At 38.1% G+C, this 24,937-nt stretch overlaps 3 protein-coding genes across 6 annotated transcripts; all 3 read left to right on the forward strand.

Annotated features, from left to right (window-relative positions):
• Positions 1–2: 2 nt before the first annotated feature.
• Positions 3–11,501, forward strand: si:dkey-92i15.4 (dentin sialophosphoprotein). 4 transcript variants are annotated; one of them, XM_067448808.1, is made up of 9 exons: positions 3–74; positions 1,175–1,282; positions 1,755–1,845; positions 5,835–8,865; positions 9,133–9,337; positions 9,431–9,526; positions 9,892–10,105; positions 10,506–10,622; positions 10,872–11,501. In XM_067448808.1, exons 4-9 carry the CDS (start codon positions 6,158–6,160, stop codon positions 11,027–11,029), a joined length of 3,498 nt encoding a protein of 1,165 aa, XP_067304909.1. In that variant the 5' UTR covers positions 3–74; positions 1,175–1,282; positions 1,755–1,845; positions 5,835–6,157; the 3' UTR covers positions 11,030–11,501. The 4 variants fall into 4 exon arrangements, with proteins under 4 accessions (XP_067304909.1, XP_067304908.1, XP_067304906.1 ...); XM_067448805.1 differs by having other exon boundaries at positions 11–74; positions 9,428–9,526; XM_067448807.1 differs by lacking the exon at positions 1,175–1,282 and having other exon boundaries at positions 6–74; positions 9,428–9,526.
• Positions 11,502–13,247: 1,746 nt separating this feature from the next.
• Positions 13,248–17,268, forward strand: aqp10a (aquaporin 10a). Its single transcript, XM_067448809.1, has 6 exons — positions 13,248–13,449; positions 14,635–14,761; positions 14,896–15,033; positions 15,892–16,010; positions 16,264–16,481; positions 16,746–17,268. The coding sequence occupies exons 1-6, from the start codon at positions 13,354–13,356 to the stop codon at positions 16,954–16,956; spliced, it is 909 nt and encodes a 302-aa protein (XP_067304910.1). The 5' UTR covers positions 13,248–13,353; the 3' UTR covers positions 16,957–17,268.
• Positions 17,269–22,402: 5,134 nt separating this feature from the next.
• Positions 22,403–24,137, forward strand: LOC137083757 (aquaporin-10-like). Its single transcript, XM_067449695.1, has 3 exons — positions 22,403–22,647; positions 22,899–23,116; positions 23,381–24,137. Exons 1-3 carry the CDS (start codon positions 22,432–22,434, stop codon positions 23,589–23,591), a joined length of 645 nt encoding a protein of 214 aa, XP_067305796.1. The 5' UTR covers positions 22,403–22,431; the 3' UTR covers positions 23,592–24,137.
• Positions 24,138–24,937: the final 800 nt, after the last annotated feature.

The following is a 24,937-nucleotide window of genomic DNA, read 5'->3' on the forward strand; positions in this document are numbered from 1 at the left end:
ATGATGAACGCAACAACGTCAGTGCAGGCAGGGGTTCTCGAAAATGCCCTCAGCACACCGCCGGTCACGTTCAGGTCAGCAAAACAAACATTCAAATTGTTCATAAAACTATCCTTGCATAAATTTTTAAGTGTAGTCTACTTTAATATAAAATTGCCACCATTGCTGATAGAGTCTACAGTAAATAAATAAACAAATACATTTTAACATTTGTTGAGAAAAAGTTGCAACCTCCCCAAAAATACGACCACATGACGATGCTTTTTTACATTCCATCCATCTATTTTGAGAGAGTACTCATTCAGAAGTGGCATAGGGTATATAAATTTACACCAATACCACTGTCTGTCGTTGTTCCAAACCACATGCTTTCTTGTCATCTTTTCCTCTGTGTGAGATTATAGCTCTCTGGGAGCTCGCAAGCCACACGCACATGTACTGTCAATGCATCCAAACAGTGTGCACATGGGTTTTCAATGACTTGTTTCTGTGAAAATGAAGTGAGCAGTCTCAGAACATCTGAATTAGCGAACAGCTGACCTTTATCAGGTCAAAACACTCGAACAATGACACCAATTCTTTCAGTAGGAACAGAAGTGGGTGGCAGATGCATGAAAAGACAACAAGGAATGAAATTGTTTCCCCAGTAAGAACAGATATCCCAACAATCATGACTTTATCTCAAGCCCTGGCAAAGAAAGATGGAATCAAATTATTGTACAGATGTGTATTGTACAGACTGGTAGAAAAAAGAAAATAGGGAGGTGGGCCAGTGACTCACCCTGTCCTGTTAAAAATAAACCACACTAACCATATGCATTGTGCATTTGTCAGATTTGCATGCAAATCAGTGCAGAGATATATCAGTATCAGATAAAGCATTAGTTGTGTGTTGCTGTAGGAAGGATGCAATGCTATTCAGCAGTTAAATTCCTCAACTGTAACCAATTTCTCGAGAAGAGAGAAGCTGTTTTGGCTAAACAGGGCATCAGACGACAGAAGATGGTGAAACATCTAATTATACTGTGTGTCCACAAGCAGCTCAACAATGTGGCTTATTTAGTTTACTTTATCATTCCATCCCGCCTGGCATGTCAGTGTGTTGCTTGCGTTCTCTTGTAATCAAAAACGGCTAGAAAGAAACGGTTGCAGAAACATTTCTCTGAAACCACAGACTTAACCAGCTTCCTCTGCTGTTGCCATTAAAAGTGTGCATGTGTCTGTGATGTAAGACAGACCGTTGAATGATGATGGGTACTGCACATGCACAACTGCTGTTAAGGTAAAACACATTTAGTTTTATTTGTTTATTTACCACTTTGAATGCTATAATGTTGTGCTATTTGATTTGCTTTGGATTATATGTTTGAAGAATGTGCATTGCATTATGTTTACCAGTTATTAAATGTTTTTCTTTGTTACATATGGCAAATTCACATCACATGTATAGCTTACATCAGAATGTTGTATTTATATTTATATAAGTTGTATATATTACAATTTATATAGCTACATAAACAGCACAATAAAAAAGCAATTTTGTCTGAGTATCTTTTCATTCACATGTTTAGAGTATGAAAAAGGACTGGCTGTCAAGTTTTTTCATACATTTAAAGCAAAACTCCCGCCCAATTCTCTGAGATTATAATCTCTCTCTCTCTCTCTCTCTCTCTCTCTCTCTCTCTCTCTCTCTCTCTCTCTCTCTCTCTCTCTCTCTCTCTCTCTCTCTCTCTCTCTCTCTCTCTCTCTCTCAGCCTCTAAACAGCTCCTTTTTCTGCAAACTTCATTTGCTCTTGCAGCTGCAGGAAGTTGAGCAACTCAAGTGTGCCCCAGAAATATACACAGGTAATCAATTGTCTAAATGTGTGGCTTCCTTTTAGAATTGTATTATTGTTAGAAGAATGTTTAATTTATTTCAGTTTAGTTGTAATGTCTTTCACCTTCTTTTAAGGTTGTGTATGATCAGATTTGCTTAATATTTTGGACTCCATCCCCAGGCCCTTTTATTTTTTAATTTATGCAAAAGGTGCTTGTTGATGACTAACATGTTAAAAAAACACTCAGTTGCTGTTTTCAAAGATGTCCTTGGCATTTCTGGTTCATGGGTTGCAAGATCCTAAAATTATGCAGTCTATTATGCAGCTGGTACTTCTGGTTTCAGCTGAAGCATTAGTCAATGCCAGTCAATTCAAAAAATGTATCTTCCTTGTATTATCTTGAATACTCTTTATTATTGTTTTATTTGTCTCATAATGAAACTGTCTTATAATTCCTTGCTGTTTTAACACTGCTTGACAGTCTTTAGGACATCAATGTTTGCCAACATCTGGCAATCATTTGATGTTTATAATCTCACATTTAGTCATATGTCGTGCTGCAAGTACTTGATTTCTAATTCTCCAATGATCTGTTATTAACTTAGGCCATACAACAATAGGATAATTGCTCTTTGCCACAACCGCTCTATAACAGACCTCAGTTAATACATTTTATACCATAAAGAATTTTTAGCAAGTAGATATGTACAGAGCAAATGAATGAACAAAGATGAAGGGTAGATGGAAGATAGAGCAGATATATAAAATAAAAGATGCTCAGATAAGCTGCGCTGATATTTCTTTGCATTAGTAAAACTAAACCCCTTAATGCCAAGATTGAAAGGTGTGTTATTTGAAGATGCATACGTTTTAAAGTGATATGTTAGTTATAATGTCATACTGTTCAATCGTCAAATTTGGTGCAGAAATCTCATTTGTGACCCTGGACCACAAAACCCGTCATAAATCACATGGGTATATTTGTGGCATTAGCCAACAATGCATTGCAGGGTCAACATTATCGATTTTTCTTTTATGCCAAAAATCATTAGGGATAATAAGTAAAGATCATGTTCCATATTTTATTAAGTCCTATCATAAATATATGTTTAGAAAATATTAGTATAGTATGCGTTGCTAAGGACTTAATTTTCTCAATATTTAAAACATTTTTGCACGCTCAGATTCCAGATTTTAAAATAGTTGTGTCTCAGCCAAATATTGACATATCTTAACAAACCATACATCAATAAAAAAAGCTTATTTATTACGATGTATAAATCTTAATTTTTAAAAATAAAAGACCTGTATGACTGGTTTTGTGGTCCAGGGTCACATCTGAATATTTTAAACACAACTGGGGAGTTTATCATGGTATTGAAGCCCTGATAGTATAAAACGAAGATGTTTTAATGAATTGATTTTTCCATTTACTATCATTTCAGTTTTAGTGTAAATGGATGTTTACAAATTAAATTTGTAGTGATTTGTAGTAATGTTGTATCATCATTATAGGGTCACTGATCATTATAGGGTCACTCAATCGTACATATGACACAATGCCTAATTGAATATTTGAGTGATTAAATACACATTGCATGTCTCTTTTGGAGCAAATGCACAATACAACTGTTGTCCAATTAACAAGTACATATGGTGGACAAGGCTGCGCTAAAATCATATTGGTCCAACTTCACACAAAAAAAACAGACAGGTGTGATTTCTGACAAAAGCATTTGCATTTAAAAGAAAACTAATTTTAATCACACAGAAAATTCACTTGTCTATTTCAGAGAAAAGTCAGTCATTCATTCAATATTTGAACCATGCTCTGAATGCTATGACTCCAGTATCAGAGGATTGTCACAAACATTTATCTATACCCTTTAACACCTACTGAGTCACCAAGAAACCATGGACAAGGAATGTTCTCATTAGACATGAAGGGTGTACATGTTGTCAGGTGTGTATATGTGTACAAGAGACAAAGAAACTGAGACAAATAGATGGAAGGAGAAAAAGAGAGAGGCAGACAGAAAGAGACGGGGGAGGAGAGAGAGGTAGGGAAATGAGAGAGGAAGGTTCAACAATCAAAGGGGGTGGAAAAGGGTAAGCATGTCAAACCAGTCAGGCAAGTTCTTATTACAGTAGAAAAGCATCATAGAAAAATGACAGACTGCAAGGAGTGAGAGAGCGCTTAAAGGCACCAGGGGAAGATGGGGAGGACCTGTCCTCTCAAACGTCTAAGGGACACAGAAGTCCTCTAAGGTACGTTACTTCTGTTTGAAGAGCTAAAACTCAACATGTGTGGTTAGATAATGTGACAGGTGAATTGTATGTCCATTGTTCAAGCGTGTGCCATGGGAGAACAGGTGTTTCTGTAAAATGACACTGACCTGTTTTCCTTGGAAAGTCTGTAATGTTACAGTCATATGGGAAGCTTATTTTGCATCTATATCTGTGAAATGCAAGGCACTTGTACATGGCCAATTGTGGTTATATGAGCAACCTTATTTACAGTGTTGATTTTTCCTTTATTTGTTTTCAATCAGTTCAGGTTTATTTTCATGTGCGCTTCTGGAAGGTGTACGTCACACCTCCTCCTCCTCCCACTCTATCTCTGTTTGCTGTTTGCTCATGTCTTTTATTTTAAACATAACTACAGAACTCTTGGCCTATATATATGTTCAGTTTAAGATAACAAAAGCAATCTTTACAACAGAATAAGGTGGGGCAAACAAATCTTGAATGGAGCATTACAAAACCTCGATTTAAGTTTCAACTGTTGATTCAAGATTGTCTTGAAAGGTTTAAAAGTGATTTGTATACAGAAACCTATATCAGTTTCTACTTGATTGCATGTGACTATTATCAGATGTTACTCGAGTCAGTGTCTGAGTGAATTTAAATATTCTGCTTTGAATGAATGTGGGTGTGTAAGAGAGGCAGGGTGCAGAGTTCCTGCTAGACTAATTGACATTATTCACATATTTGACATACAGTTATCCCATATTTTTTATATTCCATATTGTTTATTCACAGAGAATCAACAATGACATCCTTACCTAATATAATTTCTTATTAATGCATAAATTCGCTCACCCAATGCTAGATCGAATCGTACAGTTGCAGCTCGCAAGCATGAAAGTTGGGTTTTAGGGGCCTGCGGTAGTTGATACAGGACATCAGCAGCCTAATAAAGAGGATGAGCACAAACTGTATTTTAAATATACAAAAATACAAAATTAATTTAAATTTGTATTTCATTTCAAATACACACTTTAAATACATGTATCTGAAATACTGCCCATCCCTGTTTATTCACACACATCCCTTGTAATGCATCCTCGGAAAGAATTATGCAATTTTAACTATGTGTGCACTGTGTTACTCTGACACTGTGTAACATATGTGGTGTTAAACAAGATTGTAGTCTGGTGTGTTTTACCTGTTATCTGACTGCATATCAGGTTTTGTAAAAGACCTGAAGAGTGTGACAACTAACATCAAGAATGTAGTAAGAGTAAGCATGCAACAAAATGCACATACACATTTAAACCTTTTAGGAATGTTTGGTTTTACAGAGTGGGGAATACAAGTAAGGTATTTGTCCAGAGTTTCAAGATATTTACATATGAGGGTATAGATCATGTATGGCCGGAAGAGATTTATGGACTCTCATTGTAATAAATACAGAGTTTCAGTATGTTGAAATACTGAGGTACTAGAAGGAACCTGGGCAGGTGACTTGAAAATGCACTTTACACATGTAGACTTTGTTGATTGAGAGGTATATTTAAGTGGTTAAAGGTCTTAGTTGTATGTTCAGACCATACAGTGTTGTGATCCATTCAGAATTAAACTGAGATTGCCTTTTACATTCTAATTAAATTCCTGAATTTTAATCAGTGTAGCAAATAGAATGAATTAGAATTTGATTCTAAAGTACAATTGATTTATTAAACTTAATTTGTTTAAAGCTAACCTTCACATGTGATTTTTGCCTTTACATGACAGGACAAGATAAGGAGCAGAGAGCACTAAGACCCATTGCTAGTTTTTTTGGATCCAGAGAGAGTGAAACGTCTGTCAGAAGATCAACAAGCTGAAGCTAAAGTTATCAGGTCTCCTACGCCACCCTGGATTACAAACGCATTTTTCCAGCTTTTATAACGATGGAAGGAAAATACAGCCCTTCTTGATTACTTCACAAATGCTGCCATTCTGAGAAAAAAAAGGAATAAACAATTTTGATCAAGTTGCTGAAAATGTGTTAGCAACCAGCCTTGTATTCATATTGTAATGAATATACTGTGTTCCATTCAGAGACATTTAACAGCATGAGTTTTCATACTGGAACTTTTGTAGGTCAATTTCCTGAATCAGACACAACTGGCGCCACAACTGAAGGTGCAAAATCATCAAATGGAACAGCAGCTCAAAGTCATAGTCAGCCATCTGTAAAGCCTTTTGGCTCTGCAGCTGCTAAATTCAAAATCCGCTCTGCAAAAACACTTCAGCCGAAGTGTGAGCCGACTACTAAGGACCTCAGGATGATAAGTGACATTTTTGAGGCTGGAAAAGTAGAAGACTCAAGCCAGAAAGGTGATCCTAGTTATTCCAACACTGACATTACTGACAAAAAGACAGGTAAACATTTAGATAATGGCACACGTAAGGACTCGGCTCTTTCCATTAATTCTGAGAAAGGTGATGTGAGTGCTAAGCAGTCAAATACTCGAGAAGAAGAGAAAAAGACAGCAAGTGACACGAGCAGAGGAGATAATTTGAGGAGATTCCAGTTAAATAAAAGCAAAAGCTTAGACTGGAAAGAAACGAGTAGTAGAGCAGTACATGGGAACAAAACTGGGATGACTAGTGGGACCAGAGACTTGGATAATTTTGAGCAAACTGGGGCAAACAACAAGATAACTTCATACACACAAGAGAATCAACCCAGTAGTGTTTCACGAAGGATTCAGGCTTTCAGTGGAGCAAGTCAAAACACTGACAGAAAGGTTTGCCCAGTCTCTGGATCTACATCTGTGAGAATGAATCGTGTAAATTTTGCTCTGGAACAGGCAAGCAGTGGCCAGTCACTTCCAACCAGATTGAAGCCAAGACTTAGTCAAGGTAGTATTGGAGAAGGGAGCAGTCTCTGGGCACAGCAACAAGGTTCAAGTCTTGATCAGACGGACAACAGAATGGGATCCTGTTCCAGAGAGCAAGGACCTTCAAATACTGAGGAAGTAACTGGAAACCAAACAATAATGGAAAGAATTGAGAAACTGTTCGGGGCAGATGCCAAATCAGATGCACACTCAAAAAATTCAATCGGATTAAAACGCAACAACATTTTAAATCCTGATAAATCATTTCCTAAATCTATGGACATTGTGGACTCAACTCCAAAATACACTACTGACTCTGTGTTTGGAACTTCTTCAGATTCTCCTGACAGCCTACGAGGCAAACCTTCTAACAATATAGAAAAGGCCAGAACATTGCCAAGAGGATTTTCAAATACATACCTTGGTCCGAAGCAAGAACCCTCTAACAACAGGGAGAACAAAAATGACCAAAGGGACAATTCCTCTGGATTAAGTTTTTCAGTGTCATCAAAGCCTACATGGAGTTCAGAAATTTCCTCTGTTAAAAAAGTTCAACCACTTCTGCCTGAAGACAACGAGGAGACAAGTAGAAGGTTTCCAAAGTACTGTATTCAGTCCTTAGAAAGGACCAGGAGTAGGTTGTCAGCAACTACTCAATACAATGCTCGCAGAAACCAGTCTGCATGTTCAGATATTAGTTCAAGTATATTCAGCCAGGGTGTCAAAAATATGTTAACCACTTCTGCAGGAATCCAGGAGGAAATTGGGAAAGTCAAACAATCAGATGAAGAGAGTACAATGAGACTGGACATAAATGAAAACAAGTATCGTGTTGGGGGTCAAGATGGGATCACTCAGCCCAAGTACCCACTAGCCACAAAATGTGCAGCACAAAATGAAATCCATAAAGATGAAGAGAAAGTTTTCACTGATAAAACTGAAGGAAGGAGAGGAGAAGGTGTACTAGAAAAAGTACGTTTACCATCCTTCGATTCAGTGAAGAATACAATCAGCATGTTTGAATCTTTGGCTCAACAAAGCAAAAGCACACAAGATATTCTTCTTACCAGGAGGACCTTATCTGTACAAGAGCATCCCAAACCTGTGGCTCTTGTAAAGAAGAGTAATTCAGATAAAAATCTACATTTTGGAAGGGTTGTGGGGAACACAGAAAGCTTAAGAACAGATTTCTTTAACAAAAGTGATTCCAAAAAGGAGACTCTAGATACAAGTAGAACTCCTCATTCAAATTCTATAGTCAAAGTAAGACCAACATTAGAACGTCAAGAGACATACAAAAAGAGTGTTGAGCTTGTTCCGGCATTCAAACAAATGAATGAATCAAGAACTGACCAAGTTATCAACAGGAGGGATGAAGATGAATTGGCAACAGTGAATAAAAAACACATGGATGAACCAGATTCTGCCATTACTGCAACATCAGGCCTCAGAAACATAGGGGCAATGGAAGTAAAAGCAGGAATCCCATCAATCTCTCAACAGTCGAATGTCAAAAGTTTATCAAAGCAACAGACAATTAATGTAAAAATAGATGATGATGACGATGATGAGGATAATGACAAAAAAACACCAACTAACTCTCCTGATAGAGCCCCTCTCACAGTTAGCTTTGAGAAGCAGGTTAACCCTGGAGCTGTTACAGTCAATGGTACCCATCCCAAAGTGCTGCCCAATCTTTCTCAAACCTTTACTTCCGTCCAAACAATCTATTCTGCACTCAACAATTCTAACAATAATAACTATGAAACAACAAAGAATGATTGCACCATATTGACTTTTAGCAAGGCTAGGTGGAGCTCTGATGAAGAAGATGATGAGGAAGAAACTGAAACCGAAGAAGACTCTGACTCAGGAGAGTCATCTGTGACCATCACAAGCAACATGAGCCAATCAGATCGCAGAAGTTTTTCTCTAAGGTAATTGATATGAAATATAATAAAGTGATACAACTGATTCAGCATGTGAAAAAGAAAAGAAAAAAGGAATTTAGACTAAAATGGAGTGTCAGCTTATTTCACATGCACAAACCAGAGGGTACCCTGTTTATGGCTACATCTTACCTTGCATTTCTTCATGCTCCTGCCACCCTATGCTTTACTGTACCTGCTTTCTTTTCCTCTAAAATATGATTTATATCCCCACTTCAAACCCCTATTTTCTTTCTCTATATTTACCTTTTACAGTCTTGTGGACCTATGTAATTATGGTGGGGTGGATTATAAACAGTTAGATGGCAGTTTGTCCGAGGATGGTGAAGATTTGCCACCCACACGCTCTGCATCCTTGAGCTCAGACATCTCAGCCTTCTCTTCTGTGACTTTGTTGAGCACTGATGAACTGGATCGCTTACTGGACGATGTCCGGGGCTTGGGAGATGACACCCTACAGGTAAAACAAATCACATAACTTGTCATGTAAATTGTTTTGGAAAAAGGAGAACATTTCCTTTTGCTAACTTGTTCCTCTGACGTATGACAGAAGTATGAAGACGTGCAAGTGGTTGTGTTACACAAGGAAGTGGGAAGTGGCCTAGGATTCACCTTGGCGGGTGGAGTGGATCAGAATAAACCAGTCACAGTAAGTATATTTTCACCAAATGCTGTAATGTGAACATGCTGTGATGTGAACACTGTGAACTAATAGAAACCGATACTGATGGTCAAACAAATGTCCACACAAAAAAAAAATCTATTCTGCATCTAAAAAAATGCCAGAAGAAACTACTTCAACTCCGCATGTTTTTAAAATACCATCTTTAAATAAATGAAAAGGCCATTGTCTTTAGGATTAAGTCCTATACCTATGTAACTTAAGTACACACTATTTCATTTTATACTTCAACAGTGTAATTGTACAATGCAATAAAAGTTTAGACTTTTTAGAAGTCATAGCAATTTGGCTTTTAACTGGAATGGGTGTTTCACCCCCATCTCATCTCTTAGGTCCACAGAGTAATCCCAGGTGGAGTAGCAGCACAAGAAGGCACTATCTTCGAGGGCGCTCGAGTGTTGTCGATCAATGGCACTGCCCTGCAGAACTCTGCCCACTGGGAGGCTCTGCGTACATTGAGAAAAGCAAGGGGGCAGGGCATGGCAGTGGTTGTTCTTCAGAGTGGAAACAGCAGAAAAGAGTCCACTGAAAGACCCGGAATCACAGGTGGGTGACGGATAGATGACAAAGAGGTGGTGATCTCAAGGAAAGCAATTTATTACACACTAAAAATGCTGGGTTGTTTCAACCCAAGTTTGGGTCAGATATAGACAACCCCAACCATTGGGTACAATTTTAAATAAAAATTTTGATCCAAAGGTTGGGTTTGTCCATATTTGACCCAAATTTGGGTTGTAACAACCCAGCATTTTTAGAGTTTACATATGGGATTGTCACTGTGTGTGAAATCATCTGTCAACATTTTGGGGTGAACTGTAATAAGGTATTTGATGATAATACTGATTAAGCTGCCTCACCTTGTATACAGGTGAGATAAAAATGTGTGACAAAAAAAAGCAGAGTCTCTTGTGCAATCCAATAATTTGTGTGTGTATGCCCCCTACAGGCAGGAGAGTCCGTGTGACTCTGAAAAAGTCTAGCTCCGATCTTGGTTTTAGTCTGGAAGGAGGGGTGGGCTCCAGCTCAGGAGACAAACCTCTCACTGTACAAAAAATCTTCCGTGGTAAGACCACTTTTTCTCAATTTAGAGTAATCATATTCAGTACATTTATTTGCTAATGCAGATTATGTGAGAAAGTCTGGGGAAATTGTTCTTCTGATTTTACCAATTACAAATGTAAGGGCAAACTCCCGCTTACGTCACACCTTCTTGCTACTGGCATCCCTCCTGCACTTCAACATAAGAGGGCAATTCCGAGGCTCATTCCAAGCTCTTTCATAACAAGCAGTTATGTTAATTACTTGTTTCCAGGTGGACCAGTCAGTGAAGTGTTTCCTGGGGATGAGCTGTTGGAGGTGCAAGGTCGGAGTTTGGTGGGTATGATGCGGCTTGAGGCTTGGAACCTCATAAAGAAACTGCCCCCTGGTCCAGTGGAGGTCTTACTACACCGTCCTCACCAGCCACATTGAAGACCTTTCCTTGCCTTCTTGCACCTTACTTCTCAAAGCGCTTTGCAATTCAGTCAGTTTAAACACTGGTATATTTTTCGCTCTAAGGATTTTGCTGTTACAGGTTCTGTGAAGTTGTATTTTTGCAAATGTTCAGTTCCGCAATCATGAAGTATCATTTATCATAGTGTTTGAAGTGTTTTTTTGTTGTTGTTGTTGTTGTTGTTGTTGTTGTTGTTGTTGTTGTTGTCGTTGTTGTTTTAAGATAACTATGAATTAATACTGCCAAAATTAAGGGCATAAAAGCACTGGCGGCCAGAAGGCCCTAATTTTAAATACCACTTATTTTATGCACTCACAGTATGCAACCATTTATATTGTATTGTACAATCTTTATCAGAAGGCAAGATATATTTTTGTTTTTTATGCTACATGTATATTCATATATGTTGTCTGTACTGCACAGATCCGTCCCAATTAAACTTTTGTAATATGAAGACAAAAACAGCAACTGAATTTCTTTCATAAGTGATGTGTATGATGGCATTTAAATGAAATTTGAATCCACTAATCTTTTTCATTATATTTGTTAGGATTTATTTTTTAAATATGCTAACAGTAACAGAATATATATTAAGAAATTGCATCTTTCACAAACAATATTAACTAAGGCCTAGTCCACACGTACATGGGTATTTGTATTACCAGAGTTTTTCCTCCTCGATTTTAAAAAAACAATCCTGTCCACACAAGCACGGTTTAACAAAAAAAAACTGTCCACATGAGAACGCAAAACTACGCTATGATTGGCTGCCTGATTTCCACACGGGTCCCATCCACGATGCACATTGCACTGACTGAGGGATGCCATGGGCTCAAGTTAAACCCTTCTACAAGTTCCTTTACTTTGGACTCAGTGACAGGTAACTGTATAAACACAGGTACAGGGCCAAAGTGGACTGTATTGCTTCACACACTTGCTTTACTATTTTGTATTATTGCATTCTGGCGCCTTTGTTCTGCAATACAATGAACTGAATATGTATCTGTAGGCTATAGCTAGCTATATGTGATAAGCGCTGTTAGTAGCGTCCATGCACCGCATAGACTCCACTCACGTAAATCAAAAGGAGATAACGTGGAAAATCTGACGTCAAACAAAGGAGAGAACGGCGCACACTTCGACTTAAAAAGCCGAAATCTCCGGTTTCACCATCTAAACGATATCGCTTTAACCAGAGTTTCAAAAATTCTTCACCCTGGCCAGAGTTTTTAAAAAAGTCCGGTTTCAGTAACTGTTTGCGTGTGGACGAACAGCCAAACTGCGTAGAAAAAGCTGCGGTTTTGAAAATACCCATGTTCGTGTGGACAGGGCCTAAACTGATTGTAGAGTTAACTGCCTTGCTCAATCTCTCAATCACAGGTTCCCCCCTTAAGGCCCTTTCACATCAAGGCCAAAATGAAAAAGTTAAATGAATTGGGATGATTAAGCCGTGAACTTTTCATCAGCCCAGAGCCTAAAAATTCCGTCATCATATTCACCCTCACATTTAAGAATATGGTTAAGCAAACAGTCGATGGACATGAAACAATGGAAGTCCCTGGGGACCATCAAATGTTTGGTTACTGGTATTTTTCAAAATATCTTCTTTTGTGTTCAGCAGAAGAAAGAAATTCATAGAGGCTTGGAACAACTTGAGGGTGAATAATGATGACAGAATTTTCATTTCTGGGTGAAATAACCCTTTAAAATCTCCCTTTCCACTCATGTGATCTTTAATACAAACCAAGCACAAAAGAGTAAGGGTACATTTACCCATCCTGTAAAAATATACTTAATACTTTCATAAATTATCATAAATACTTAATTTCAACAGCAAAATGATTACCAATGGTAATATTTCATGTGATTTAATAAGTTTAAACAAGCATGCTGGCTTTGGTAAAGAAATTCGACAGATATATGAGATAGATAATTGCAGAATTACCTAATTTCTGTCATCTAATCTTCCAATGTCAAAATGATTCGTTTATCTGCAAGTACAGAAAAGCACGATAAGTGTTTTACAGCAGCGGCTCATAGACCACTGAATCTTTCTTTTGCTTTCCTCTGTATCTTTGTCCTGTTTGATTATTAATGATTTATAAAGGGGTCATGGTCTAGATCAGACAAGCTCTGATGTGGATGTTGCCTGCCTGATGTGGGATGTTTATACCCTCCAAGGATATTTAAAACAGGGTTTAAAGGTTAGCTGAGCTAATAGACACAGACGGAGGTCAGAGATCTCTGAACAGCAGGGCAGCAGCAAGTTTTGCAGAAAACCTGCAAGCCAAAAATACTAAAAATGAGTCAGGTAAAAAAGATAGTTAAGAGGATGAAGGTGAAAAACGAACTGGCGCGGCAGATTATGGGAGAGTTCCTGGGCACTTTTGTACTTCTGGTAAGTTTTTGCATAGTTTTCACTATTAAACAAACAGCATACAGTAGTTATTGATTTATAGATAGTGTTTATATTGTCCACACATGGTCATTTCTGTCATTTAAAACTAAAAATGCAAATGTTTCAATATGATCAAATTTGTTAATGCATTAAGTATCATGAGATAATGAATGCCATTGTTTACAGCATTTATTAGTCAAGGTGAATGTTCATTTATTTAAAAAACACACAATTGTTTATTGCTAATTCATGTTTGTGCACATTATGTTAACTAGTGTTTATTTATAAAAATGTAAAAATGTAATACTATGTAAAAAATTAATGTGAACCTAGATTAATAAATGCTGTAAATAATCATAGTAAGTTAATGCATTAACTAATGTTAACAAATCTTAATATCATACATTACACAAAATTTACTTATTTATATATTTTGTGGTTTTATGCATACTTTTTTTCTAAGATCTTTTCCTTGATTAATATTTATACATATATTAAGAATTAAATTAGAAATTAATAAGTCTAAATACTGGGGTTATAACAGTAATATTAAAGATGTGCAATGTGCCATTTAAAGGGGCATATGTCAAAAACGATTATGCTATCATATGTGTTACACCAGAAGATAAGCATACATTTTACAATGGACAAATGCAAGATTATGTTAACCTGATGTTCTTGAGCATGTGCTATTGGTTATATATTCTGAGCACTATGCAGTTTAGCAGGAGCTTTTTATCTCAAGTAATGTGCCGTCCATTTTATAATATTGTGCAGGGTCAATTTAGGAGTACCATCAGGGTTAGCAATATTACACAAGAATGTTACATCATCACGGAATATTACTACAGCTGCAGGTAATCACGCTCATCCTGACAATCAGACCAACAGCATGATTGTGACTGAGGGTGATCATTTTTATTTATAAGTCTGATAAACAAGAAGTTAATATGTGGTAATTTGCCCAGTTACTATTTACTAACAGAAAATAGTTACAAAAAGCTAAAGCATCAGGCTTTGCATGTAGCCTAACACTGGAACGACTGGAGTATAAAAACATCCCCATACCTTTATGCTAAACATCAATGCTACAATCATAGGGTCTGTTATACATAACAACTGTAACTGTTGACAATTAAAGACAAGTAAACGGATTCACATGTAACCTGTGTCTCTCTGTTGTAGCTGTTTGGTTGTGCTGCAGCAGCTCAGGTGAAAACCAGCAGAGAAACTAAGGGGCAGTTTCTGTCTGTTAACATGGCCTTCTCTGTAGGTGTCATGTCTGCCATGTATCTCAGCAGGGCGGTATCAGGTAAAATGGTTATTGATTGGGCTGTTTTGGGGGCAGTAAAGGAGAATGCCTTTGTAATATTACTCTTTTTGTTGGATCGACATGTACTGACGTTTTATTATATATTTTTCTCCCTCTCTCTATTTCTCCCTAAGGAGCACATTTAAACCCAGCTGTGTCTCTGAGTTTCTGTGTGTTGGGAGATCTAGCATGGATAAAGCTGCTACCCTATTCTCTCGCTCAAATATTGGGGGCTTACCTTGCCTCTGGGCTTGTCTTTCTCATTTACCATGGTAAGAAGAAAAAGATAGATAAAGAAATACTTTATTTACAGTTACCTCCTGTATCTTAAAGGGTTACTTCAGTGATTTAGCATTAAGCTTTGTATATAAACTGGGTCATTAATGAAGTCAAAATGTGCAATTATTTTTGAATTTAATGCCTTCTTGACTGAGAAAAGACAGAAAATGTATTTTTGTCTTATGGGGATGAAAGATAACAACTCCCAGAATGTACTTCGCTGCCCTATATGAGGACACTCCCAAAGCTACCGCTACTGGATCACTTGCCCACAGTGTTCATTTTCATAAAATCAGTTCAGATAGAGAACAGACGCACAATTAAAAACTGAACGTGTCTGTTCAAAAAAGTGTGAGTGAGCCGAACGAGAGTCACAGCCCAAAAGTAGCAGGAGTCAGAATGCATTCTTCACTAGAGCAGATAAGTGCTGGCACGTCAGTCATTCACAGCGCGTGTTCAGTCTGGCGCATTTTCAGTTCATGCATTGGGAAGCTTTCATAGGAATTCATTTGAAACACGAAAGTTAAAACACTCACTTTGCTCCGCACCTCTCCGTTTACATGAATCCCCTCAGCTGCCTGAGCCGAGTGCGATCCCAGCCCCCATGGACGGGTTGATAACATGTGGAAATAGCTCCTTCTACTGGCTGTAGTCTTTAGCCTCTGGCCCAAAAAGTCCTCAAATGACGCAAAATTGCAATATTGGGGGGGGGGGGGGGGGGGGGTTCTACTGATACGAATCCATATGCTAAAATATGCTAATTAACCCTTTAAGAGTAATTCACCATTCAGTTTTTGTCAGTTTGGTGTTTTTGAATAATGTGCGTATTTCTCAACCCTCATCTCCTCCAGATGCGATCATGGAGTTCAGTGGTGGAATTCTGACTGTATTTGGTCCTAATGAAACTGCCAGTATCTTTGCCACTTACCCAACTGATGTGGTGTCATTGCAGACCAACTTCCTCGATCAGGTCAGAAAAAGCCAATGGCAGATTAGACAAGAGCTCTGTATACTACTACAAAATACTACTTATATAATAAATCAGTTGAATCTAATCTGATCTAATACAAATCACTCTAACGCAATATAATGTTATGCAACATAATAATAATAATAAAAAAAAGTATGCATTGATTTTTAAACATTAATCAGTTATCAGTTGATCGTGCCAGCATTGGGTTTCTGAATAAACCATAATCTGTCTCTTGTTTGCCTGTGTGTAGGTAGTTGGCACAGCCATGCTGATGTTGTGCATTCTACCTCTGAATGATAAGAGAAACGCTCCTGCTCCCGAAGCGTTGCTTCCACCCATTGTAGCAACTGTTGTGCTTGGGATTTCCATGTCAATGTCAGCTAACTGTGGAGCAGCCATAAACCCTGCCCGTGACTTTGGTCCACGACTGTTCACATTTACAGCAGGCTGGGGCACAGAAGTCTTTACGTACGTACTCAGATCAGCCAACTAAGTCTATTAACGTCAGATTAAGGCCTTTGTTATATCTGCCCTTAGTTATATCTCCTACCCTTTAACTTATCTCTCTTCTGATAAAACAAATGCTGGGTATTTCACTTGCTTAACTCCATTGTTCCAATACAATTATCTCAGCACACTGCCATACTGACATTTGCACTGAAGTGTGTAGCCAGTGCTTCACTTCTGTATACATGGTCATTTTCGTTCCCTCTTTTTTTCTGACCCGCACAGGTGCTATGACTACTTCTTCTGGATTCCGTTAGTGGCTCCTATGGTGGGAGGCGTGCTGGGGTCCATCATTTATCTGGTCTTCATTCAGTGGCATCTGCCCGATGATGAATCTGAAGAAGAGAATGAGTCTGAAGAGTTTAAAGGTCAAACAAAGGTCATGGAGCACAACAACAAAAAAGACGAGTTATACCTTAAAATGTCTTCTCTTTAAAAGCCTGGGGACCACTGAATCTGTTTCCCTTCTTACTTTTATTCCCGGACAGTTTTTTTTTTGTTTTTTTTACTGTAAATGAAAATGACTGTAAATGCAACAACATAAAAACTGCCTCATGACATAAAAACATAAAAAGGGAAAATGTATTCAAGGTGGACTCTAAAATCTTTCACAACAGAGCTGAAGCCTTGGAACTGTTTCCAGCTCCTCCTAAAATATTAAACTGGGACTACTTTCAACTATGTAGTAAATATCTGTCACATTCACTGTTTCATACAGTAGATGGAAATAAAAAATGCGTTAATAGTATGTACAGTATTTTAGTTATATTAGATGTATCTCTTGTTGGAAGATGGTGGCATCTAGATAGTTCTTATTGTTGTCTACTGCTCTCACACTGAAAGTGAAGTAATATGTTGCAAGTTGTGTCTATTATACACCGGATGTGTTTGTGTGCATATTTGCTGTGCATATTGTTGTGTATGTCATGTGGTGTATGTTAACAAGTTCACAAAAAAAAAGTTAAAAAAAAAAAAAAGTGGACCTCTTTGAACTCCTCATTGAGCAAATATTTATCCGACTTTTAAACTTTTTTTGGGGGGGGGGGGATATCTTGATTATAGGTTCTCAGAAGGCCACTTTACTGGCATGGGATATCCCCCATTGAGAGAAATTATTTCACCTTGCATTAAATAAAAGACAAATGTATTCAAAAGTAGTGTCAATAATAACTGCAAACATAACAAGAATGAATGTCAAATACAACAAGAAGTCATATCTTCTGTCATAAAGGGCTCTAGTGATATTACTGATCAGCTTGTTAGGTCCTGTTTGGTTTGATCTGAGTAAAGACACTATGAGAAGATGTACGTCCAAGAACTTATGAGGCCACTCATCAAACACATTAAATCAAATGGCTAATAATAATTATGGGTAAAATATTCAGGGATCAGCTCATGTGATTTGACAGATCACAGGTTGCTAGACAGAAAGACTTTTAAAACTACCTTATAATTTAATCTGTGGTTCAAAATATGCACAACAACCATATCAAATCAGTTACACAGTCATACTAAAATCATATAGTCATTATACCCAAACTTAAGTTGGATAACAACATCTAAATATAACTGTGGTTTAACATTTAAACACTATGAAGGACCTTTTTCAGAGATCTTTGAAAATGAATCCATCCTTCCTTTTCAATCCTTCCTTTTCAATCTTTTCACGGCCATATTTAAAACACCAAATATTTTTTAATGATATCAGGATTGCCAGGTCTGCATTTCAGATAAATATTAATTATAAATGTTTACTAGATGTGTTCACTACCTGTCTAGTGACAACCAAAAACTTTCAGGCCAGTAGTTGGGGATGTCACTTGATGGGGATGTCACAGTAGTTGGGGAAACACTATGCCTGTAGACTGAACACGTACACTACATGCCTGAATACGCATGAGCATGGCTTCATAATTTTTTCTTACAAATTCACATTTTTGTCAAGATGATAACGGTATCATTTTCAAAAACATGCATTTTTCAGGCCCCCAAAATGCAGTTGTTGTGTTCATTTTTTGTTGAAAACGATGTTGTGTAAATTACCCCTGAGACAGCCCTTAAAATGACAGACTCTGATCAGTGCCCTGACTACTGAACCAGAATGCACCAATAATAAATACATAGGCTGCGTCCAAAACTTACGCATCTCCATTGCGTCGCTGCCCTTTCAGGCAATGAATTCGCAAGGCAGCGTTTGTGCAAAATACTTTATGAAATTTTGGACAGAATTGCGAGGCAGTGTAATGGTTTCATGATCTTCAGCAAAATAGAGTGAATTTTGGTGATAACTAAGCGAATATTTGATTACTATAATAAAAATGTCTTTCTAGAAATGACAACCAAAGTGAAAAATGTACACAAATTTAACTGAACGTAAGACCAAACAGTAAGGAGTATGAATTATTACCCAGCAGTTTGCCTTGCTCCAGAGGGCAGGAGTATGGATTATTACCCAGTTTGCCTTACTCAAGAGGACAGGATGATGGATTTACTCCAAGAGGGACATCCTCTGGAGGATTATGTGGAGGAATTCCTGGACCTGTGCCCTGGAATAATGAAACACTCAAGAGCTGTTTTTAGAGTGGGCTCGACGAGCACCTCTTACTGATGCCTATGGGGAACTCCAGCTGCACGCTGCAACAGTACATCGATCATTCACTGTGGTTGGTGGGTTCTCCCATGACGAGAAGGGTGGTTAAAGAGGATTGTTACATCTCCACATCCGTGCCCACTCTTTGCATTCCAGGATCCTTTACCCAAAGCCCACACCCACAGCAGCTAAAGAACCAGTTCTTACAACAGACCCAGTGCCAGTGCTGATGCCCGCCTGGCAACCCAGAGATCACTTTCTGTGCACAGGTCCTTTGGTCCAGCATACAAATACCCTTCATTTCCATTTTTTCTGGCCAGACCCAAGTCATCCTCTTCTTAAACCTGGCCTGTCCAGTCCGGTTCCCAATCATGTTCCTTGCAGATGGTACTGTCCATCTTTAAGTCTCATTCATTGCGGTGGATTCTACCCAATTCAAAGCTTTCGTTGCCGTGGATGATGTGCCCATCTAGTCTCCCTCTCCCACCTCCTCTGCCCAAGTCAGTCAGTCCTTCGACCCTGCCTTCGCTGACTCTCTTCAGTCAACCTTGGACTAACTCCAGTGCTCAACTTCAGACTTCCAGGCCCATAGCTCCACTTCAGCCTGTCAAGCAGTGGACTCTGCCTTGGGTCTTCCCTCCCTCAGCTCCACCCGGGACCATTGTACCCTCGGCTTCACCGTGTTTCCTTGTCCCACTGGTTCCACTTTGGTCTGACATCACTCTGTCTGCCCCACAGACTTCCTAGCCTTCAACTGCGCTTCGGCTCATTCCTGCTCCGCCTTCCCTCACGCTCCTCCAGGGTCCTTGTTCTCTCTGTCTCCACCTCGATCCTCGATTCCTGACTCCACCTTGGCCACTGCTGCTTCGCGCTGCCCTCCAGGAACACAGTTGCTGCATGGTCCTTCCAGTCTTTCGCCTCCCCCCAGGTCTCCAGATCTCTCTGCTCAACCGCTGGTTGTCGGACCAAACTCTGCCTTGGCTCCTCCCACCATTGGTTCCACTTTGGGCCATGTTAACAGACAGAAACTGCTGGTTTTCACCGCCTGCACAATCCAATCACGTTTGAGAGAGAAACAACAAATTGAGGGTTTCTGAGATTTTTCTTTTGTCTTTTTGTGTATTTATTTTTTAGAAGTAGTAACGGGTGCTGTTATGGATAGAAATGTAGTGGAGTAAAGAGTACAATATTTGCCTCTCAAATGTACTTAAGTAAAGTCATGAGTACTCCCCAAAAATTATACTAGACTCTGCATGACTCTGCCAATACATGATGTTATCATCATCAATGAATAACCAACATCACTTGATGATATTTTCTCTTGACTCTTAGTTCCATAACAAATGTTTCCCACAAACACAAAGCAGCCAAAGAACCACTAATATTACACAGTAATGATCTCCATCATGGTGACTTCCAACGGAACTATTATTTTAATTAAAACAGAAATAAAGTACATTTGGTTAGTTATAAGTAAGTTCACATATTATTGTTAGGTTTAGTACTTTTTTACATACCAAATTTAAGATTGCAAATGAAAAAGTCACCATCTTGATTTGAATCAGCAACAAGCAAGACTGAATCCTCCAATCAGTGAATTAGTTCTCTTGTTGCCAGACAGATCTCCTTGCATAGCCAATCACATCAAAAGCAAGACAAGAGTGAGCTATTTTAATTAGTTATGATTTTGTGTTCATACAACTTGATATCTTAAGTTTATGGATTTTGTAGGTTAATAAGTTATACTTACTGTGGCGGAGGGGGCGTGGTTTCGCGAGGTCTGTAGCGGGAGAGAGGGTATGGGACAGAGCGGGCAGTAAGTAGGTCAAGTGCAAATGATTAACACCTGTGTCTAATTGCAGTAATTGGCGTGGAGAGACAGCACAAAAGCCGCTGCGTGAGGAGAGAGAGGGAGAAGAGAGAGAGAGAGAAGAGAGAGAGAGAGATGCCGCTGGTAAGGGCTCGCCGACCTCGCGAAACCACGCCCCCTCCGCCACACTTACTTATATTTTTGAGTTTTCGGACTAAACTAGTAATATTTAGTCAAGATTACTTGATTTGTTTAAGTAAAGACAACATTAGGTTACTCAAGTAACTCTGTTACTGTCCGGTTCTGGAGATGGGGAAAATTTATATCACAGCTTTTATCTTTCAGCCTCCCATGCATCATAAATTGGTTTGTTGGTTTGTTCTCCTTATGTGGAAAATTAAGAAGGAAAAGAAGAAAATCAGTACAAACACAATACATATAAAATAATCCTCAATGGATAGAGTAAAACATTTACAGTTATAGAACATTTATGTGATATATGGTTCAAAAAGTTACAGTATAACTTGTATGAAATATAAGTGTAATATAAAGTCAGATGTTAGTACAATATTATAGAGCATATGGAATTGTATATATTATTGTCACGTTCCAGATTAAGAAGGAGTTTTTGAGGAGAGGCACAGCAGTTTAATTTAGCAACAACTTTACTTTTCAAAATACATAACAAAAGATGAGCATCCACAATGATTAAACAAGCGAAACAGACAAAGAACTGAGAAAACCAATATATGAGTCCAATATAAACACAAGATAACAAACTAAAATGCAAACATGTGCTCTAGCACAGGGGTTTTCAAACTTCACGATGCCAAGGACCCCCAAATATGAGAAACCTTTATGGGGGACCCCCTTCCTAAAATACATCTATATATTTATTTTAAAAAAAAACTTTTAAACTGTTAGATAAATAGTGTGACATTATAAATACAACATATTGTTTCCAAACTTAAATTGGTTATACTTATTGTATGTATTGACCTGAAGAAAAACATTTTCAATGAAAATTGTACTTGTTTAAGCAACTTTCATAATGTAGTTCTTTGTAAACAGCATGCGTACCATCTTAAGAACCCCAGTGAACAAGATAAAAGGGACTAAAGTGAGAAAAACTCACTAGTAAGATACAAAGCAAATATACAAATTTTGAAAATATATGTATAAGGCAAACAAGGAGAAACAATTAGAAATGAAACCATTAGATTGTTCGGTAGACTCCATTTTTGCTTTGTCTTTTAATTCTCTGAAATTTTTGAAACACGAAAGTTAAAACACTCACTTTGCTCCGCACCTCTCCGTTTACATGAATCCCCTCAGCTGCCTGAGCCGAGTGCGATCCCAGCCCCCATGGACGGGTTGATAACATGTGGAAATAGCTCCTTCTACTGGCTGTAGTCTTTAGCCTCTGGCCCAAAAAGTCCTCAAATGACGCAAAATTGCAATATTGTGTGGGGGGGGGGGGGTTCTACTGATACGAATCCATATGCTAAAATATGCTAATTAACCCTTTAAGAGTAATTCACCATTCAGTTTTTGTCAGTTTGGTGTTTTTGAATAATGTGCGTATTTCTCAACCCTCATCTCCTCCAGATGCGATCATGGAGTTCAGTGGTGGAATTCTGACTGTATTTGGTCCTAATGAAACTGCCAGTATCTTTGCCACTTACCCAACTGATGTGGTGTCATTGCAGACCAACTTCCTCGATCAGGTCAGAAAAAGCCAATGGCAGATTAGACAAGAGCTCTGTATACTACTACAAAATACTACTTATATAATAAATCAGTTGAATCTAATCTGATCTAATACAAATCACTCTAACGCAATATAATGTTATGCAACATAATAATAATAAAAAAAAAGTATGCATTGATTTTCAAACATTAATCAGTTATCAGTTGATCGTGCCAGCATTGGGTTTCTGAATAAACCATAATCTGTCTCTTGTTTGCCTGTGTGTAGGTAGTTGGCACAGCCATGCTGATGTTGTGCATTCTACCTCTGAATGATAAGAGAAACGCTCCTGCTCCCGAAGCGTTGCTTCCACCCATTGTAGCAACTGTTGTGCTTGGGATTTCCATGTCAATGTCAGCTAACTGTGGAGCAGCCATAAACCCTGCCCGTGACTTTGGTCCACGACTGTTCACATTTACAGCAGGCTGGGGCACAGAAGTCTTTACGTACGTACTCAGATCAGCCAACTAAGTCTATTAACGTCAGATTAAGGCCTTTGTTATATCTGCCCTTAGTTATATCTCCTACCCTTTAACTTATCTCTCTTCTGATAAAACAAATGCTGGGTATTTCACTTGCTTAACTCCATTGTTCCAATACAATTATCTCAGCACACTGCCATACTGACATTTGCACTGAAGTGTGTAGCCAGTGCTTCACTTCTGTATACATGGTCATTTTCGTTCCCTCTTTTTTTCTGACCCACACAGGTGCTATGACTACTTCTTCTGGATTCCGTTAGTGGCTCCTATGGTGGGAGGCGTGCTGGGGTCCATCATTTATCTGGTCTTCATTCAGTGGCATCTGCCCGATGATGAATCTGAAGAAGAGAATGAGTCTGAAGAGTTTAAAGGTCAAACAAAGGTCATGGAGCACAACAACAAAAAAGACGAGTTATACCTTAAAATGTCTTCTCTTTAAAAGCCTGGGGACCACTGAATCTGTTTCCCTTCTTCTTACTTTTATTCCCGGACAGTTTTTTATTATTTTTTTACTGTAAATGAAAATGACTGTAAATGCAACAACATAAAAACTGCCTCATGACATAAAAACATAAAAAGGGAAAATGTATTCAAGGTGGACTCTAAAATCTTTCACAACAGAGCTGAAGCCTTGGAACTGTTTCCAGCTCCTCCTAAAATATTAAACTGGGACTACTTTCAACTATGTAGTAAATATCTGTCACATTCACTGTTTCATACAGTAGATGGAAATAAAAAATGCGTTAATAGTATGTACAGTATTTTAGTTATATTAGATGTATCTCTTGTTGGAAGATGGTGGCATCTAGATAGTTCTTATTGTTGTCTACTGCTCTCACACTGAAAGTGAAGTAATATGTTGCAAGTTGTGTCTATTATACACCGGATGTGTTTGTGTGCATATTTGCTGTGCATATTGTTGTGTATGTCATGTGGTGTATGTTAACAAGTTCACAAACAAAAAGTAAAAAAAAAAAAAAGTGGACCTCTTTGAACTCCTCATTGAGCAAATATTTATCCGACTTTTAAACTTTTTTTGGGGGGGGGGGGGGGGGATATCTTGATTATAGGTTCTCAGAAGGCCACTTTACTGGCATGGGATATCCCCCATTGAGAGAAATTATTTCACCTTGCATTAAATAAAAGACAAAAGTATTCAAAAGTAGTGTCAATAATAACTGCAAGCATAACAAGAATGAATGTCAAATACAACAAGAAGTCATATCTTCTGTCATAAAGGGCTCTAGTGATATTACTGATCAGCTTGTTAGGTCCTGTTTGGTTTGATCTGAGTAAAGACACTATGAGAAGATGTACGTCCAAGAACTTATGAGGCCACTCATCAAACACATTAAAGCAAATGGCTAATAATAATTATGGGTAAAATATTCAGGGATCAGCTCATGTGATTTGACAGATCACAGGTTGCTAGACAGAAAGACTTTTAAAACTACCTTATAATTAAATCTGTGGTTCAAAATATGCACAACAACCATATCAAATCAGTTACACAGTCATACTAAAATCATATAGTCATTATACCCAAACTTAAGTTGGATAACAACATCTAAATATAACTGTGTTTTAGCATTTAAACACTATGAAGGACCTTTTTCAGAGATCTTTGAAAATGAATCCATCCTTCCTTTTCAATCCTTACTTTTCAATCTTTTCTCGGCCATATTCAAAACACCAAATATTTTTTAATGATATCAGGATTGCCAGGTCTGCATTTCAGATAAATATTAATTATAAATGTTTACTAGATGTGTTCACTACCTGTCT

The sequence above is a fragment of the Pseudorasbora parva genome, chromosome 7 (assembly GCF_024679245.1).
Source record: "Pseudorasbora parva isolate DD20220531a chromosome 7, ASM2467924v1, whole genome shotgun sequence".
NCBI lineage: Eukaryota > Metazoa > Chordata > Actinopteri > Cypriniformes > Gobionidae > Pseudorasbora > Pseudorasbora parva.